An 18,443-nucleotide genomic window follows, 5' to 3' on the forward strand; every position below is an offset into this window, starting at 1 on the left:
AATGCTGTATCATGAAACAGTTGTGTGATGTTTCACATTGTAATTCAAATTTTATAGGTGCAAAAATTTGATAAATCCATAATTCGTGAATTATTTATTAAATAAAGTCATCATCACCTTCAGTCATTTTAGCTGTACCTCTGGTTCTCTTCAGACCTTTGCAATTAACATAGCCAAGATGTCCTGGTCGGTACACGCATGTAATACAGATAACTGGGTTATTTACCAGATCTAAACAACTGTGATAGCTTTATCTGTGAAAGTGCAATCACAATGAGTGGGCATTGGCTTAAACCTCTGGTTCGTTTCACAGACGTATTAATGCCTAAGTGGCAATCTGCACACCCTATGATCATCCAGGCTATGTGTTAATCAAAAGGACTTTCACTCCAATACAGAGCTGGAGATCCTTTTGATGTTGTGTGCAATGATGCCGTCATGCTATGGCATTCCAAACTGATGTCTTTGGACATGAAAGCAGATTTGAAATGTAGGCTAAGAGATAAAGAATACCTTCTTGAAATGTTACTGCTGGCATGCAGAGAAACCTAACCAATGTACTGTTTCGAGCACCAATGAATTACTAAATGCATCGTTAAGTATGCAGTGAGCCATTCTGAAGCTTGAACACAAATGAAACTGCACTTGAATACTTGTCAGTGAGGGACTTCAAAATTATTATGGCATGCTGCATGCATCACAAAATCATTCAACAGTGAAGATAGAAGATGTAGAGTGAATGTTTGCACATGAAAGGAGTGTCAGCTGCTCACTGCGAAGATTTTTATAGCTGCAAGCTCTGCTTAATTATTACCTGTAATAGTCGCATCTGACCACACTCTCCTGTAGCTTCCAAAGCCACTGGTACCAAGTTGTTCTGCAAACAACTAAAACATCAATGGTAGAATGTACATCCCCCCCTCCTGCCAACCCCCCCAAATGTCTCAAGTCATTTTCAATTCCTGAGTTCCACTTCATCAAGCAATTGAAAAGGCAAGTTGTTACCAAACAACAAAGAATAGGTAATCTGGAGAATGACGTGGTGTGTAATAGTGTAAAATTCAGACAAAAAAGTTTAATATTCCATCATCTGGCTTTAATGCTTGGAGCCTTTCTGATGGACTAAACTGCTTGCAAAAAAAGACAAAATGATTTTTCTGGAAATTTCACATTTTGGAGTAAAAATTGCTTGTAGATTATTCAGTTTGAAAGAAAAAATGATGCCATGGGGCTATGTAAATAAATGCTGTCTTTGGATTTTTTTAAAATTTCATTTGTGGATGTGGGTATCACTGACTGACCAACATTTATTGTCTATCCCTAGTTGCCCTTGGTGGCAAGCTGCCTTCTTGAACAATTGCAGTCCACCTGGTGTGGGTTGATCCACAATGTCATTAGGGAGAGAATTCCAGGATTTTCACCCAGTGATAGAAGGAACAGTGATATATTTCCAAGTCAGGATTGTGAATGGCTTGGAGGGGAATTTGCTAGTGGTAATGCTCGCTCATATCTGCAGCGATTGTCCTTCTAGGTGGAAGTGGTTGTGGGTTTGGAAGGTGTTATCTGAGGATCTTAGGTGAATTTCTGCAGTGCACGGTGTAGATAGTACAACAGAAAGTGAGGACTGCAGATACTGGTGAGTCAGAGTTGAAACGTGTGGCACTGGAAAAGCACAGCAGGTCAGGCAGCATCAGAGCAATTCCTGATCAGCATTCCTGATGAAGGGCTTATGCCTGAAACATCGACTTTCCCGCTCCTCAGATGCTGCCTGACCTGCTGTGCTTTTCCAGCACCAAACATTTCGACTGTGTGTAGATAATACACACTGCTGCTCCTGAGTGTTGGTGGCGGAGGGTGTGGATGCTTGTGGGTGTGGTGCCAATCAAGTGGGCTGCTTTGTCCTGTATGGTGTCAAGCTTCTTGAGTATTGTTGAAGCTGCATCCATCCAGGCAAGATGCTGTCAGAGTGCATGATTTTCTCCAGCACTTTCTATAGAAAATTTGGGACTCTGTTTCAAAGGTACAAACATTTACTGCTTTCAGTTTAACTTTAGAAGTGACTTGTATATTTATTAACATTTTTAAAAATAAATGTTATATTGTTTAGTGTGGATTTCTGTTTTAGGATGAAAACCCAGAATTTTTCACTTTTTATTCAGGTTATAGGTACATTTAAAACAATTTTTACTACAGCAACCAAAACAGCTTTCTCATTGGTTCAAGGGAAATGCAGGAAATCACTAATTACGACTACTTGGATTATTTCCAAAGATTGTTACAGAAAGATAATCTGACTAAACAGATTATCGAGAGTTACACTGATTAAATAATTTTGTTAACTCTAATTCACAAGCAGTATCAAAAGCTTCTACCTGTGAAACAAGGACCCAAAGCTTTCTGCCAGATGGCTATTGTGACAGATGCCTATTTGATGCCTACTTTCTTTAATACCTTGTTTAAATTACACCTATAGTCGTTTGATATTAAGCACCACTGATGGTGGCCATGCAGACGTCTGGAACCTATACTCTGCAAACCTTTGTCTTATGAGAAATATGAACATTAATTAATGTTAATATTAGTGTTTTTTTTAAGATCCATTCAGATTGTCAGTCTGGTGGTTTTGTAACTCTTGATCACAAACATTTCTCAAAATTGCCCAACTTTGCAGGTTACTGTCTGATTTACAGGATTTTATATTCCCAAATCACTTCCTGTTTTGAGGATTTTAAATTATGATGTGATTTCTAAAAGCGTTTGTGAAGATTATAAGGTTGATACTGTATCTGTAGCGAATTAATCTGAATGGATTGTGTTATACTGGCTAACGTTGTCAAACTAAATTAATTTTATACTTAGTTTCAACACCAAAGTTCAAGAGGGTTCCTGATGCAGCTGAAGTAGATGTGAACACTGCTCATGTGTCAACAATGCCATACTCAACAATTTCATCAAGTCAGAACTCTCCTGTTATAAATCATTGCCTCTCTGATCATGTACAGACACAAATGGGTCTTATAAATGACCATGGTCCAGTAGGTCCTTCAATAAGGATGTCGCCTCGATCTTGCTACACAGTTTTAGACTCTGGTAAGATTACACTTAATTTCTTTACAGCAAACGGTGTAGTTTAAAAAAAACTCAATGTTATTCTTTAGTTTAGAATGCTTAGGACGATTTACAGATATCAGTACGTGCTTGATATAATTTTCTGTGCCAATAATAGCACACCACAATTTTCATTTGTTTACGTTAACTACCACTAGTTTCATACTAAATATTCATAATGTTTACTTTAGGACCCCAAGTTGTTTCAACGTTTAATTCTCGACTGCCTACCTCTACACCAACTATGTCTCCAAAGAATGTTGAATCTTCATTAGTAATATCTTCAGTGAGTATATAAATGGGTTGTTATTTACAATATCTGGAACATAATGTAGATAACAGTAGAAGCATCAGATTAAGGAGGGTTCAATCTTCCTGGATAATGTACTTTGTACTTTGTAAAGTGAAGCTTTAAAATATACTTGGAAGTAGTTTATTGTTTTGATAACTGACTGAAAACCTATCTTTCAAGCTATAAATATTTTATTTTCATTCTTTGTGGCTGCTACATTTTATTTTCTGAGTCTATTTCCACTTTGTCTTATTTAATTTAACATCCATTTTACACCTATTCTTGGACTTCTCTGATCCCAACCTCCTTTTTTCACTCTTTCACATTCTTCTATCTGATTTTCTTTTTGGAGAGGTGTTTAACTTTGGAAGAAAATGCCTTCAGCCAAATATTGGTCTAAATTAATAGGCTTTGGGGCCAATCAAATAATTGAACCAAAAAACCTAAAATGTTGGAGAAACTTAGGCCTGGCAGCATCTGTGGAGAGAAAAACTGGGCAAATGTTTTGAGTTGGGTGACCCCCACTAAGTTGGCTCCAAAAAAACTAACTCTCCTTCTGAAACTTCTGTGAGAAGTTGATAAATCCAATACCTCAGCAGAAAAGGTCAAGATTCTGTACAACCTGGAGAAACAGGATTTTTTCCACACTCTGCATCTTCGCAAGCTTGTGCCTGAAAAAATAAAATGGAGTGCTTTTAGTTGTTCAAGATGAAAGAAATTTGGCAGTGCTGTGATCTTGTTTGGTTGGACCTGATTATATTGAACACGTTCCCTGTGGACGCTGAAGCATGACTGTTGCCAGTTTCTAGGTAAGATCCTAATTTTTAAAAATTTGGGGTGTTATTATAAAGGAGAAAATGAAGTTTGATTAGCTCGGTTGGCCCAATGGCTAGTTTGTAATGAAAAGTGATGCCAACAGCGTGGATTCAATTCACACACAGGCTAAAGTTATCACGAAGGACTCTTTCTTAACCTTTCTCCATTCCTGAGGCATGCTGAGCTTCCAGTTAAACCACCATCAGTTATCTCTCTCATAAGCTTTAGGGTTCAGTGGGACTGTCGTGTCTACTCTATAAGGGAAATGCATGCCCTTCATGTTTTACATTCAAAATTATTCTCCGTTCCTTTGGTTTGACAACTTAACCATATGTAAATTTCATCAATTTAAGCTAATCCTTTTTAAAAAATACACATTACTACTTCTGGACAAAATGTTAAATAAATTGATTACCTTTCTTGATAATTTTCTTCAAGAGAATTCTCAGTTTTTAAAATGCTGACAGGAAATGGTCTTTTAAACAAAATATCCTTTTTAAAATTGAAATTGAATTGATATCCTCAATCATAAAGTGGGTAATACCGTTATTTTTCTGAATTATTGTTGGTCCACAGGCCGTCTCAAGATTTTAAAAAGAAGTCATGTCCCTCTTATTTTATTGGGGAATGCTTCCTACATTATACAAATAGTTATTGCATTGTGAAATTCAGTGACACCACTGACGAGTATCTCTCAAACAGCTCTGTTTAAATTTTATTCAGTACCACTTTGTGGCAATATTTAATAGCATAGCTGGAACAATTTGTTTATTTCAAAATAGTTAACAAAAAGATCATTTCATTGTATATGATAGCACTTCTGGATGTTAAGAAAAGTTAACATAAAACCTGATGGAATTGACATCTGTGAAGATGTCATCCTCATAAATGGCATTCCAGCTAATGAGGACATCAGAAAATGAATACGGCAGTAAAATGATTTAAGTGAATATTCTTTGTTGTTAAGGACCAGAATGAATGAGTATGTTTATTTCATTATAATTAATGATTAAAAACATTAAATATGTTTGATATTCTAGCTATGCTGCTATAGAATGTTTTTTTTTGTTGTCTTAATCTGGATATGTAATAAATGGTTATCCTACATCTGGGGGTTTAAAAAAAGGTTAACATGAAAAAGTTAATTTAGTGATGAGAAATGATCGACATGTCCATCACAATCTATCTCCTGAACACTGATTTTCACATTGCAGTTTTTGAATCTACAGCTTTCTCTTACTGAATTTATTCTAGTGATTTCTGAGGATTAGATTACATTACTTACAGTGTGGAAACAGGCCCTTCGGCCCAACAAGTCCACACCGACCCTCCGAAGAGCAACCCCGACCCATTCCTCTACATTTACCTCTTCACCTAACACTACGGGCAACTTAGCATGGTCATATCACCTAACCTGCACATTTTTGGGCTGTGGGAGGAAACCGGAGCACCCGGAGGAAACTCACACAGACACGGGGAGAATGTGTAAACTGTCGCCTGAAGCGGGAATTGAACCCAGATCTCTGGCACTGTGAGGCAGCAGTGCTAACCACCGTGCCGCCTTTTATATTCTTTTATATTAATAGCTGTTTAAATTCAGGAAAAGAAAATTCAGTTTGTAATTGTTTTTATTATTCATGATTTACATTGCCTTTCTAAATAATCTAGTATGCTTTATATTTTGACTGATATTTCAAGACTACATAGAAATCTTCTTGTACCCTGTTCAATGGTACTTTTGTTTTGAGCTATAGCAGCCATAATTGTTTTTGCTGCTGAATCTGAATTTGATCTTGCTAGAACTTTGTAAACCTTTGTTTTATTTTGTCCTCATCAGTTAAAATAGTGTTACTGATACTAGAAATCAGAAACAACAGAAAAAAATGGAAACTAGCAAGTTGGATAGTATCTGCAGATGAAGAAGCAATGTTAAATTTTTAAGGGTTGCTCTTCATTAGAACTGCTGAAAAGACTCACATAGGAATAACCTTTGAATCACTTTTCATTATGTTATCTGTTATTGGTACTGCAAATCTATTAGTCTACCTTTTTTAATTGGTAGATAAATGTAGAGTGAAAAATCAGGCCCTGTTGACCCTGCATTGGCAATGTGTGCCCAACAGAGGCCCAAGACTATTCCAAAGTTAGGCTGCTATCTAAACATTTTGGTTGAACTTACTGGTACCTGTTACAATTCCACAGACAAGTTACCTTTTAAGGAGGGTAGCCTTGTGGGGATGTAGTCTTACCAGCATTAATCTCTGGTACGTCCTGGGAAGGGGAAAGGCAGCAGGAGTACTGGGGTGGTGTTGCTTGAATCAATCAGGAGTGTGTGGAAAAGACAGAGCACTCATAACCTTCATTGCCTCACATTAAATTTTTAAGTAACTTGGATTGTTATGCTTCCATAATAAATTTTAATTCCTGAGAAGAGAACTGTTGATCATCACTATCTATTTTGTCAAATGCTTTTTATTCATTCACTTTCCATTGTTTTAGCAGAATATACCCACTGAGCTTTGTGATCAACCTGTTCTTCAAAAAGGATTGAACTTTGTACCGGCGTATTCATGTTCGGCTACCATTGTCCCTCCAACACAACCTGTGGTGACTTTTCCTCCATCTGCAGTCACATCTGATGTCACTGCATATCCTTTAGCTCAGGTAGTTTGTGACACTGACACAGGGAGAAGTCACTGCCCACAACAACTAAAGGAACAAGAGCTACTGAAGTGTATCCAATGTCATTCAACTCAAATGCATCAAGGGGAAGTGTTTCAGCAAGTGGCTTGGGAAGCGCAAGGGACTGATAAATCAGATACTGAGCAAAGTGATGGGACGAGTGAAGATGATCACATAAATTTTGTGGATATTACATCAGTAAAAGACGCCACTTGTCAGACCAGCTTTGACAAGCACACAAAACCTAAAAAGCAAAGTCCTGACAAAACAGCCAAGAAAGTGAAAACTATCAGATATTTGCTGAGTGAACTGAAGGCTGTAATTGTTGATCAAGGTAAGTGCAATAAATGCTACAATTTTTTTTGTTTTGCAAGTAGAATACCTACTAACCACTCACTTAATCTTTTGCATGCACAGTGGTTTACGTTTTCCAATGCTATTCTGAAAGTTAGGCAGGAATTTAAAAAGGAGGACCTCGAGAGTAGTAATATCTGGATTACTCCCGGTGCTACGAGCTAGTGAGAGCATGAATAGGAGGATAGAGCAGGTGAATGCATGGCTGAGGAGCTTGTGTACGGGAGAAAGATTCATATTTATGGATCATTGGAACCTCTTTTGGGGGACAAGTGACCTGTACAAGAAGGACGGATTGCACCTAAATTGAAAGGGGAGTAATATATTGGCAGGGAGATTTGCTAGAGCTGGCAGAGAGATTTGCTAGAGCTGCTAGGGAGAATTTAAACTAGTAAGGTAGGGGGTGGGATCAAGAGAGATAGTGAGGAAAGAGATCAATCTGAGACTGGTACAGTTGAGAACAGAAGCAAATCAAACAGGGCAGGCAGGGACAAAGCAGAGAACAAAGTAGAACTGATAAATTAAACTATTTATTTCAACGCAAGGGGCCTAACAGGGAAGGCAGATGAACTCAGGGCATGGTTAGGAACATGGGACTGGGATATCATAGCAATTACAGAAACATGGCTCCGGGATGGACAGGGCTGGCAGCTTCATGTTCAAGGATACAAATGCTACAGGAAGAATAGAAAGGGAGGCAAGAGAGGAGGGGAAGCGGCGGTTTTGATCAGGGATAGCATTATAACTGTACTGAGGGAGGATATTCCTGGAAATACATCCAGGGAAGTTATCTGGACGGAACTGAGAAATAAGAAAGGGATGATCACCTTTATTAGGATTGTATTTTAGACCCCCTAATAGTCAGAGAGAAATTGAGAAACAAATTTGTAAGATCTCAGTTATCTGTAAGAATATTAGGATGGTTGTGGTTGGGGATTTTAACTTTCCAAACATAGACTGGGACTGCCATAGTGTTAAGTATGTACAAGAAAACTTTCTGATTCAGTATGTGGATGTACCTACTAGACCTACTCTTGGGAAATAAGGCATGGCAGGTGACTGGGGTGTCTGTGGGGGACCACTTTGGGGCCAGCGACCATAATTCTATTTGTTTTAAAATGGTGATGGAAAAAGATAGACCAGATCTAAAAGTTGAAGTTCTAAATTGGAGAAAGGCCAATTTTGATGGTATTAGGCAAGAACTTTCAAAAGCTGCTTGGAGGCAGATGTTCGCAGGTAAAGGGCTGGCTGGAAAATGGGATGCCTTCAAAAATGAGATAACAAGAATCAGAGAAAGTATATTCCTGTCAGGGTGAAAGGAAAAACTGGTAGGTATAGGGAATGCTGGATGACTAAAGAAATTGAGGGTTTGGTGAAGAAAAAGAAGGAAGCATATGTCAGCTATAGACAGGATAGATCAAGTGAATCCTTAGAGTATAAAGGAAGTAGGAGTATATTTAAGAGGGAAATCAGGAGGGCAAAAAGGGGACATTAGATAGCTTTGGCAAATAGAATTAAGGAGAATCCAAAGGGTTTTTACAAATACATTAAGGACAAAGGGGTAACTAGGGAGAGAATAGGGCCCCTCAAAGATCAGTAAGGTGGCCTTAGTGTGGAGCCTCAGAAAATGGAGGAGATACTAAACGAGTATTTTGCATCCGTATTTACTGTGGAAATGGATATGGAAGACATAGACTGTAGGGAAAGAGATGTTGACATCTTGAAAAATGTCCATATTACAGAGGAGGAAGTGCTGGATGCCTTGAAAAGCATAAAGGTAGATAAATCTCTCGGACTTGATCAGGTGTACCCTAGAACTCTGCGGGAGGCTAGGGAACTGATTACTGGGTCTCGTACTGAACTATTTGTATCATCGATAGTCACAGGTGAGGTGCCAGAAGTCTGGAGGTTGGCTAACGTCGTGCCACTGTTTATGAAAGGTGGTAAGGACTTGCCAGGGAACTATAGACCAGTGAGCCTGATATTGGAGTTTTGGAAGGAACCCTGATGGACAGAATGTACATATATTTGGAAAGGCAAGGACTGATTAGGTATAGTCAACATGGTTTTGTGTGTGAGAAATCACGTCTTACGAACTTGATTGAGTTTTTTGAAGTAACAGAGAGGATTGATGAGGGCAGAGCGGTAGATGTGATCTATATGAACTTCAGTAAGGCATTTGACAAGGTTCCCCATGGGAGACTGGTTAGCAAAGTTAGATCTCACAGAATACAAGGAGAACTAGCCATTTGGAAACAGAACTGGCTCAAAGGTAGAAGACGGAGATTGGTGGTGGAGGGGTTTTTTAGACTGGAAGCCTGTGACCAATGGAGTGCCACAAGGATCGGTGCTGGGTCCACTTCTTTTTGTCATTTATATAAATGATTTGGATGTGAGCATAAGGGGTATAGTTAGTAAGTTTGCAGATGACACCAAAATTGGAGATGTAATGGACAGCAAAGAAGGTTGCCTCAGATTACAATGGGATCTTGATCAGATGGGCCAATGGGCTGAGACGTGGCAGATGGAGTTTAATTTAGATAAATGCGAGGTGCTGCATTTTGGGAAAGCAAATCTTAGCAGGACTTATATACCTTAATGGTAAGGCCCTAGGGAGTGTTGCTGAACAAAGAGTCCTTGGAGTGCAGGTTCATAGCTCCTTGAAGGTGGAGTCGCAGGTAGATAGGACAGTGAAGAAGGCGTTTGGTATGCTTTCCTTTATTGGTCAGAGTATTGAGTACAGGAGTTGGGAGGTCATGTTGCAGCTGTACAGGACATTGGTTAGGCCACTGTTGGAATATTGCATGCAATTCTGGTCTCTTTCCCATCGGAAAGATGTTGTGAAGCTTGAAAGGGTTCAGAAAAGATTTACAAGGATGTTGCCAGTTTTGGAGGATTTGAGCTATAAGGAGAGGCTGAACAGGCTGGGGCTGTTTTCCCTGGAGTGTCGGAGGCTAAGGGATGACCTTTATGAAGGTTTACAAAATCATGAAGGGCATGGATAGGGTAAATAGACAAAGTCGTTTCCCTGGGGTGGGGGAATCCAGACTAGTAGGTTTAGGGTAATAGGGGAAAGATATAAAAGTCACTTAAGGGGCAACTTTTTCACGCAGAGGGTGGTACATGTATGGAATGAGCTGCCAGAGGAAGTGGTAGAGGCTAATATAATTGCAACATTTAAAAGGCATCTGGATGGGTATATGAATAGGAAGGGTTTAGAGGGATATGGGCTGGGTGCTGGCAGGTGGGTCTAGATTGGATTGGGATATCTGGTCGGCATGGACAGATTGGACCGAAGGGTGTGTTTGCATGCTGTACGTCTCTGTGACTCTATGATGTTACATTCACCAAATTAAAATGTCTTTTTTTTGAGTAATTAGCCAAAAAAGTACATCTTTTTCGTTTATGAAATTTAAACCAAATTTAGTTGTAATTCTCAGAAATTTCAAGATTATGGATAGACCCCGGTAGATAGGAAAATCATAAAAGTGTCGCACTTGAATGAGAGAAAGGGAGAAAGCAGGATACTCTCGGCTAGTTAAAATTTTTCTTTGAAGAATGTGAGATAGCAGTAGGAAATTTTTGGCTCAGTGCAAACGTTTTTTTTGTTTTTGTTAGGTTTCTTGCCATATTTTGCCAAATGTACATTTATAAACTATATATCCTGCCCATATGGCATCCTTGAAAAGTCCCATTTCTCCAATCTGCAAATTTATGTCAATGACTGGCTTCCCTTGTGCCTTGAAAACTTGTTGTATGCTTGGAGAAATTCTATCTGTCTGGAACTGATTTAAAGTCTTAACTGAAAGATGTTGCAATGTTATGACAATCCAGGTCCGATATTGATTTATTTTTGGGCTTGAAAACACAGATTTCTGTCTCAAAAGGTGACATTGCTATCAGACTCAATAAGTTGGTATTTTCTCAAGCAAAGCACTGTCAACATAGAAATAGGCAGAGTTATTGCAGATCAATTTTGATTGAACATCGATGTGGGAAAGACAATGATAAATAAATGACATTTCAAAGTTGTATTTGGGACAGTTTCCTTGAACAATATCTTGCAGATCCAACCAGGGATGAGGCTGTTTTAGATCTATTAATGTGTAATGAGGCAGGTGGAATAAATTATGTAAAAGACCCTAAAAAGGTAGAATTTAGCGTTCAGGTTCAGAGGAATGCTGTGGGGGCAATAGTAGGGAACCAGGAAATGGCAGAGTTGTTGAATAAGTACTTTGTATCTACCTTTGCTGTCAAAGGTACAAATAACATTCCAAAATTATTAAATATTCAAGGGACAAAATGAGGAGAGGAAATAAATAACTATTACTTTGAGGAAAAGTCCTCGAAAACTAACTGTGCTAAAGACTGCTAAGTTCCCTGGACCTGATGGGACGCACCCTAGGATGTTAAAAGAAATAACTTGCACAGATAGTGGGTGCATTGGTGGTAAAGAATCCTTCGAGTCGGATAAAGTTCCAGAGGATTGAAAAACGTCAAACTGACAAAAACACTTGCTATTTTAAAAAAGGGAGGAAACACAAAAAATGGGTAACAATGGGCTAGTCAGCTTAATATCTGTTACTAGGGAAGGTTAATCTATGAGAAAGAATTTAATAGAGTGTACAAAGGTACATAATATGATCAAGCAAAGTTCGCATGGCTAATTTACTGGAATTCTTTGAGGCAGTAATAAGCAAGATGGATAAAGGGAAGCAGTTGATATGTTATACATGAACTTTCATAAGGTGTTTGATAAGATACCACCACATTAGGCTACTAAAGATTGATGCCTATGCTGTTGAAGTTAGTATAGTAGTGTGGCTAGAGGATTAGCCAACTAAAAAAAGATTTGAGATAAAGGGGGTACTTTACAGGATGGTATCTTGTAACCAATGGAGTGCCACAGGAATCAATGCTGTTGCCATGATTATTTATAATATATATTAAATTACTTGGATGAAGTCAGTGGATATACTGTTGCCAAATTTGTGAATGGCAAAAATAGGTGGTGAGATGGAAGTATAGGGTGATTCAGGGTCTGCAAAGTGATATAGACAGGCTAAATGAATGTGCATATGTTGGCAAATGGCATATAATGTGGGAAAATGTATGGTTATGCACTTGGGCAGGAACAATAGCAAAAGTGAATGTTATTTAAATGGAGAATAATTGCAGAAATCTACAGAACAGAGGGATTTGGGAATCATCAAGCATAAATCAAAAAGCTAGCATCCAGGTGCAGTGGACTTGACAGGGTAAAAGCTCAGAGGATGTTTCCCTTAATGGGGGAGTCTAGGACCAGAGCGCATAGTCTCTGAAGAAATGGGTGCCAATTTAAGATTGAGGTGAGGAATTTTCTCTGGAGGGTTGAGACTCTTTAGGACTCCTTGCCACATCATGCTGTGGACCAGATTCCTTGTGTATATTTAAGACTGAGAAAGAGAGATTCTTGATCATTAGGGGCATCAAGGGTTCTGGACAAAGGGCAGGAAAATGGACTAAAGGAATAGCAAATCAGTATTAATCCTATTGAATGGTGGAACAAGCTCAAGAGGCTGTTCAATCAACTCCGATTCCTGTTTCTTATCATCTTAAGGCTTAGGAGCATAACTGAATAGTTTTAGGTCCCTGATTTAAGGAAAAATATAGTGCCATTGGAGATAGTACGGAGAAGGATCATGAGGCTGATCTTAGGACAATCCCTCCCAGACCTATCGGTAAAGGATTCAAGGATTATAGCAAAAACACAGGGAAGTGGAGTTGAGTAGAAGATCAACCAAGATCTCATTGAATGGTGGAGTAGCTTCAGTGGGCAGAATGGCCTACTGCTTTGTCATCTGGTCTTAAGTGTGGGGGACAGTCACTTGACATTACTCTCCAAAAAAACTGGGAAAATGTAAACCTTTCAATTGCTGGAAGGATTTTTGGCTGTTCCCTAAAAGAACTCTAATTCTATGGAAAGTGAAATTGTATAAGGACTTTAAAAGAGGAATACAAGAGACATGTTTCTCTACAGTTTAAATTGCTTACAAAGATGGTGTTTAGTTAAGTGTCTCAGTCAGTGTTAAGTTGGTATGGGGAGTTGGTGAGGGATGTTGAGGGCTATAAGAGTCTAATGTGTAAGAAAACAATGGAGAAAAAGTCCCAGAAAACCAAGGTGGGCCTTTTAAACTAGCCTGCCTCAGCACTCAGAAGCTCCTATGGCGGCCTCAAAATGCATTTGTCGGCAGAGAGCCTGATTCCATCCTGCATGTACTTCTGCCCATCCAGGGTCAAAGATACCATCTTTTGGGTGAGTTTCTCCTGAGGTGGTGGTTTGGACAGGTGGGGGCATGGTGAGCTGGTAAATCTCCAATACTTGACTCAGAAGCAAAACCATAGATTATCGAATCCCTAGAATGTGGCCACACAGCCCAACAAGACCACACCAACTGTCCAAAGAGCGTCCCGTTCAGACTCTTTTTTTTTTTCCCCTCCCCCGTATCTCTGTAACCCTGCATTTCCTATCGCTAAACCACCTAATCTATACATCCCTGAACACTATGGACAATTTAGCATGACTTAACTTGCACACCTTTAGTCAGTGAAAGGAAACTGGAGGAAACCCATGTAGACACTGCGAGAATGTGCAAATTCTACACAGACAGTCGCCTGAGGCTTTAGGAATCCCATTTTTGAGCTAAGCAGCTACATCTGATTAATGTTGGATAAATATTTTGAATTGAAACCATGATCTAGTATATTGTGGGTAAGATATGCATTGATATGGATCAAGTATTAATATGCAACATATATTGATAGGATTCATTAATGTCTTTTTATTGGCAGATGACTCCGAGGCTCACAGATTGATAATGGAACTGGAGGATAGTATCTCTTTACTACCAACTGTGATTGGAAGCACAAATGTACAAGCAGAAATAGCTCTGAATCTCCAACCTCTACGCAGTGAGAATGCACAGCTGCGCAGGTTAGTAATATTTCTATCCTAATGTCTGTTTTGCACTTTTTATTCCTTTTAATTTTCCTTGCTTGACTGTCAAACTAAAATACCAGTTCAGTGTAAGGAATCACAAGTACAGGCAACAAGCATCTTTCTAGTTTCATTTCATACTGCAAGATAAATATGATTTGCTGATCAGCTTTTGAGATGGGATTCCACTCCCAGGCTGAGATCTCACTATCAGTTTCTTTTTTGTTTCCATTTTTTGAAGAATTTTGGAAAGATCCAATCCTTCTATCCTTTTCAGATTTCTAACATGTAGATCAGTTTTGCTATTGTTGACGCTATGTAAAAATGTCTTTTTTTAAAATAATTTTAACGAATTTTCCAATTAACCTCTTCAAACATATTACCTCTGGAGCAGGTGGTACTTGAATCCAGGTCAGAATGTCTACAAAAACAAAGCTTAATGTGCACCATCTGGTGCTCAATATTACTTTGAAGTGACACAATTTAACAAGCTCCCTTTCCTTGACATTATCGTTGAAATCTGCGAATGTGTTATCTGCTCTCTGCTCAAGCTTACCTTCTTTGGCCTGAGCAATTTGCTCACACTGCAAGCTTTATATAGAAATGTGTTGCTTCAACGCTATAACTGTGAGAAAGTGGTTATCCTGATCTGATTACTGCTCATTGTGTAGTGGATGTATTCATGAATGGGTGTTAGCTGTGTCTTTTGGGCCTTCAAACTGTCCAGTCTACTCTTTTTATCTTAGAAGTGTAAGGTATCTCAAAGACCTGGATAACTGGTGAAGCTTGTCATTTCACATTGTTACTATGCATCCACAACATGAGTGGTACTTTCCACTAGTAGGACACTGCTGTCAAGCCAATTAGAAAGGTGAAGGTGATAAGTTAGAGGTCGTGCTACACATTGGGACCAATGACACTGGTAAAATGAGGGATAAGGTTTTGCATCAAGTATTCAGGGAGCTAAGCAGTATATTAAATGGCAGGACCTTAAATATTATTATCTCTGGAGTACTCATGGTGACACATGCTAGCAAGCAAAGAAATGGCAGAAGAGGCCAGATGAATACATGACAAAATGTGGTGCTGAAAAAGCACAGCAGGTCAGGCAGCATTCGAGGAGCAGGAGAGTCTATATTTTGGGCATAAACCCTTCATCCGGAATGTGGAGGGGGAATGGAGTTGAGATAAATGGTGGGGGTGGGGTTGTGGGGGTGGGAAGGTAGCTGGAAAGGTGGATGCAGGTGGGGGTAATTTTCATAGGTCGGGGGAGAGTGGACCAAATAGGTGGGAAGGAAGATGGACAGAAAGGACAGGTCAAAAGGGTTGTATCTGGGATAACGTGGGAGGGAGGGGAGATTTGGAAACTAGTGAAGTCCATGTTGATGCTGTGTGGTTGAAGGGTCCAAAGGTAGAAGATATGGTGTTCCTCCTCCAGTTGTTGGGTGACTTTGATTTGACGGTGGATGAGGCCCAAGACTCCCATGTCCTTGGGGGAGTGGGAGGGGAATACATGGCTCAAGCATTAGCGCAGGATAGTGGGTTTTAGATTCCTGGATGACTGGAGTGGTTTCTGGGGAAGGTAGGTCCTGTGCAGGTGGGATGGTCTGTGTTTGAACCAGAATGGGACCAACATCCTTGCAGATAGGCTTTCTACTACTGTTAGGAGGACTTTAAATTAGTTTGGCAGGAGGACGGAGAGAACGCAATAGTATAATAGCAATATATTAAAGGAACTAAGTCAGGCAGAGTTCAGCCAAGTTTGAGTTTTAAGGGAGTAGGCTTTTAGGGATGACCTTATTTTAATGGGTAGGAGTATTATATATAAGGCAGATGAGTTAAGGGTGTTAATTAACACATGAAATTGTGATATTGTTGCCATCACATAGACATCATTGAGGGAGGGGCAGGACTGGCTGAAATAACTCCATGAAGGCTGGTATCCGATCACAAGTCACCCTTTAGTTACATGAGCATAGCACACCTAGCTCTCAACCAGTTCCTCGAGTGAGTAGAACCCTTGACACCCCTATTTATATCTGTCAGCCAGGACTCTCTGATTGGGCTGTTAATCTGATCCAATCAGGGAATTGTATTCTGAGGTTCACCTGACTGACTTCATTCCACTAGCAACTCAACATTCCAGGGTATAGGATCTTCAGGCAAAATGGGTAAGTATATAAAAGTGGAGATGATGTTGCATTATTAATCAAAGTGGGACATTATCTTGGAAGGGTATTCAAATGAAGCATTGTAGGCAAAGATTAGGAATAAAAAAGGGGTAGTCACACTGCTGGGAGTATGTTATAGGCTCCCAAACAATCAACAGGCAATGGAAAAACAGAGACATCTGTAAAAACAATACTAATAGGGAATTTGGGAGATTCAACCGCTGCCAAAATTACATGGGATAGTCATAGTTCAAAAGGGTTTAGATGGTGCAGATTTCTTGAAATGTATAGAGGAGAACTTTTTGGGTCAACATGTAGAAGTTCCAACAAGGGACAGTGCTGTGCTGGGCCCAATTCAGCCAGATGGTACATGGGGTGGCAGTGGGAAGCATTTTAGTGATATTGACCACCACACAATACAATGTTAAATTTGTTATGGAAAAGGAAAAAGATGATCCCCAAAAAATGGGTTTGGATTAGGGAAGATAGAGTTTATTAAAATAACGCATGATTTGGGCAAAGTAGATCGGTGGGAAAATCTTCTGTGTGTGTGTGTTCGTTCGTTCGTGTTCAAAAAGGCCCAATATGTTCCCTTTAGGGAGAAATTTGGGAGCAACATACCTACAGATCTCTGGATGTCTATGAATATTTACAATTGGATAAGATGATGGGTTTTTAGCAGGTACAAAGGGAGTGGAGCAATGGAGGAGTATACAAAGTGTAAAGGTCAATTTAAGAGAGCAAGTGGGACAGCAAAGAGAAGGAATGAGGAAACACTGATGGGTAAAATTGGGGAGAACCCCAAGATATTCACTCCATTAGGAGAGGGGGATAAACAGTGAAAGAACAGGGCCTATCAAAGACCATGGGGCCAAATTGGGTACATGGAACTGGAGGGTATTGGTGGGATGTTAAACAAATATTTCACACTTGTCTCTACTCAGAGTAGGAAAGATGTAGATATAGAATTCAGGAAGAGAGACTTTGAAGTTCAAGATCGGCTGTTTAATGAGGTCGAAGGTCCTTAGTTACAGGAGGATATAGATGGGTTGGTCAGATAGACAGAATAACAGAAATTAACCTTGAAAAGTGAGAGAAAAGCACTTTGGAAGTAGTAACATGATAAAGAGGTACTCAATGAATGGCAGGATACAAGGAAACTCCAAGGGTGCTTGTCCATCGTCCCCTGAAGGTGGCAAGAGAGGTAAAGAGAACTTAGGAAGACATACGGAATACTTAGCCAACATCAGTTGTGGTATAGATAATTAGAGTAAGGAGGTCATGCTGGAACTGTACAAAATTTTGATTTGGCCACTGCTGGAGTATTGTCCGAGTCTGATTGCCTCACTATAGGAAGGATGTAATCGCATCGGTGGGATGCAGAGGAGATTCACGAGGATGTTGTCTGGGAATGGAGCATTTTTAGTTATAAAGAGAGGCTGGAGAGGCTTGGTTATTAAAGCAAAAAATACTGAGGGAAGATCTGATTGTGATGCGAAAGTTTGAGGAGCATGGACAGGGTGGATAGGAAGCATCTGTTCCCCTTAGTTTAAGGATCATTAACATGGGGGCATAATTTTAAGGTCAAGGAGGTTTGGAGTGTATTTGTGGAAACATTTTCACCCAGAGAATGGTGAGAATCTGGATTCCACTGGTTGGGGTAGTAGAGGTGAAAAAGCAGGCAAGCTTTTAAAGATAATGTGGGTGAGCTCTTGAAATGTTGCAGCATTCAAGGCTATGGGCCAAATGTTGGAATTTGGGTTCAGTGTACAAAGGTTAGCACAGACTTGATGAGCCAAAGGGATTGTATGGCTGTACAAATAGATGCAATAGGTACAAGAATTCTGCAGCAAGTAACTCACCTCTGTCCACGTGTAGAAGCCATAAGTCAGAGAAGTGTGATGGAATACACCCCACTTGCCTGGATGAGTGCAATTCTAGTAACACTGAAGAAGCTTGATGTAATCCACAATAAAACAGCTTGCTTGATTGCTACCACATCCACTCCCTCTATCACTTCAGTTCAGTAGCAGCAGCATGTATC

General features: G+C 39.6%; 1 protein-coding gene across 3 annotated transcripts in view; it reads left to right on the top strand.

The window, feature by feature from the left end:
* Positions 1–18,443, top strand: part of ccdc14 (coiled-coil domain containing 14) — a 47,895-nt gene that overhangs the window by 12,487 nt on the left and 16,965 nt on the right. For 2 of the 3 annotated variants that reach the window (XM_072579337.1, XM_072579339.1), the window contains 4 exons: positions 2,860–3,090; positions 3,300–3,394; positions 6,716–7,232; positions 14,084–14,225. In XM_072579337.1, coding sequence (XP_072435438.1) covers positions 2,860–3,090; positions 3,300–3,394; positions 6,716–7,232; positions 14,084–14,225 — 985 coding nt within the window. The remainder of the gene's footprint in view (positions 1–2,859; positions 3,091–3,299; positions 3,395–6,715; positions 7,233–14,083; positions 14,226–18,443) is intronic. The other variant, XM_072579338.1, reaches the window with a different exon arrangement.

Source organism: Chiloscyllium punctatum, chromosome 10, assembly GCF_047496795.1.
Source record: "Chiloscyllium punctatum isolate Juve2018m chromosome 10, sChiPun1.3, whole genome shotgun sequence".
In the NCBI taxonomy this organism is placed as follows: Eukaryota; Metazoa; Chordata; class Chondrichthyes; order Orectolobiformes; family Hemiscylliidae; genus Chiloscyllium; species Chiloscyllium punctatum.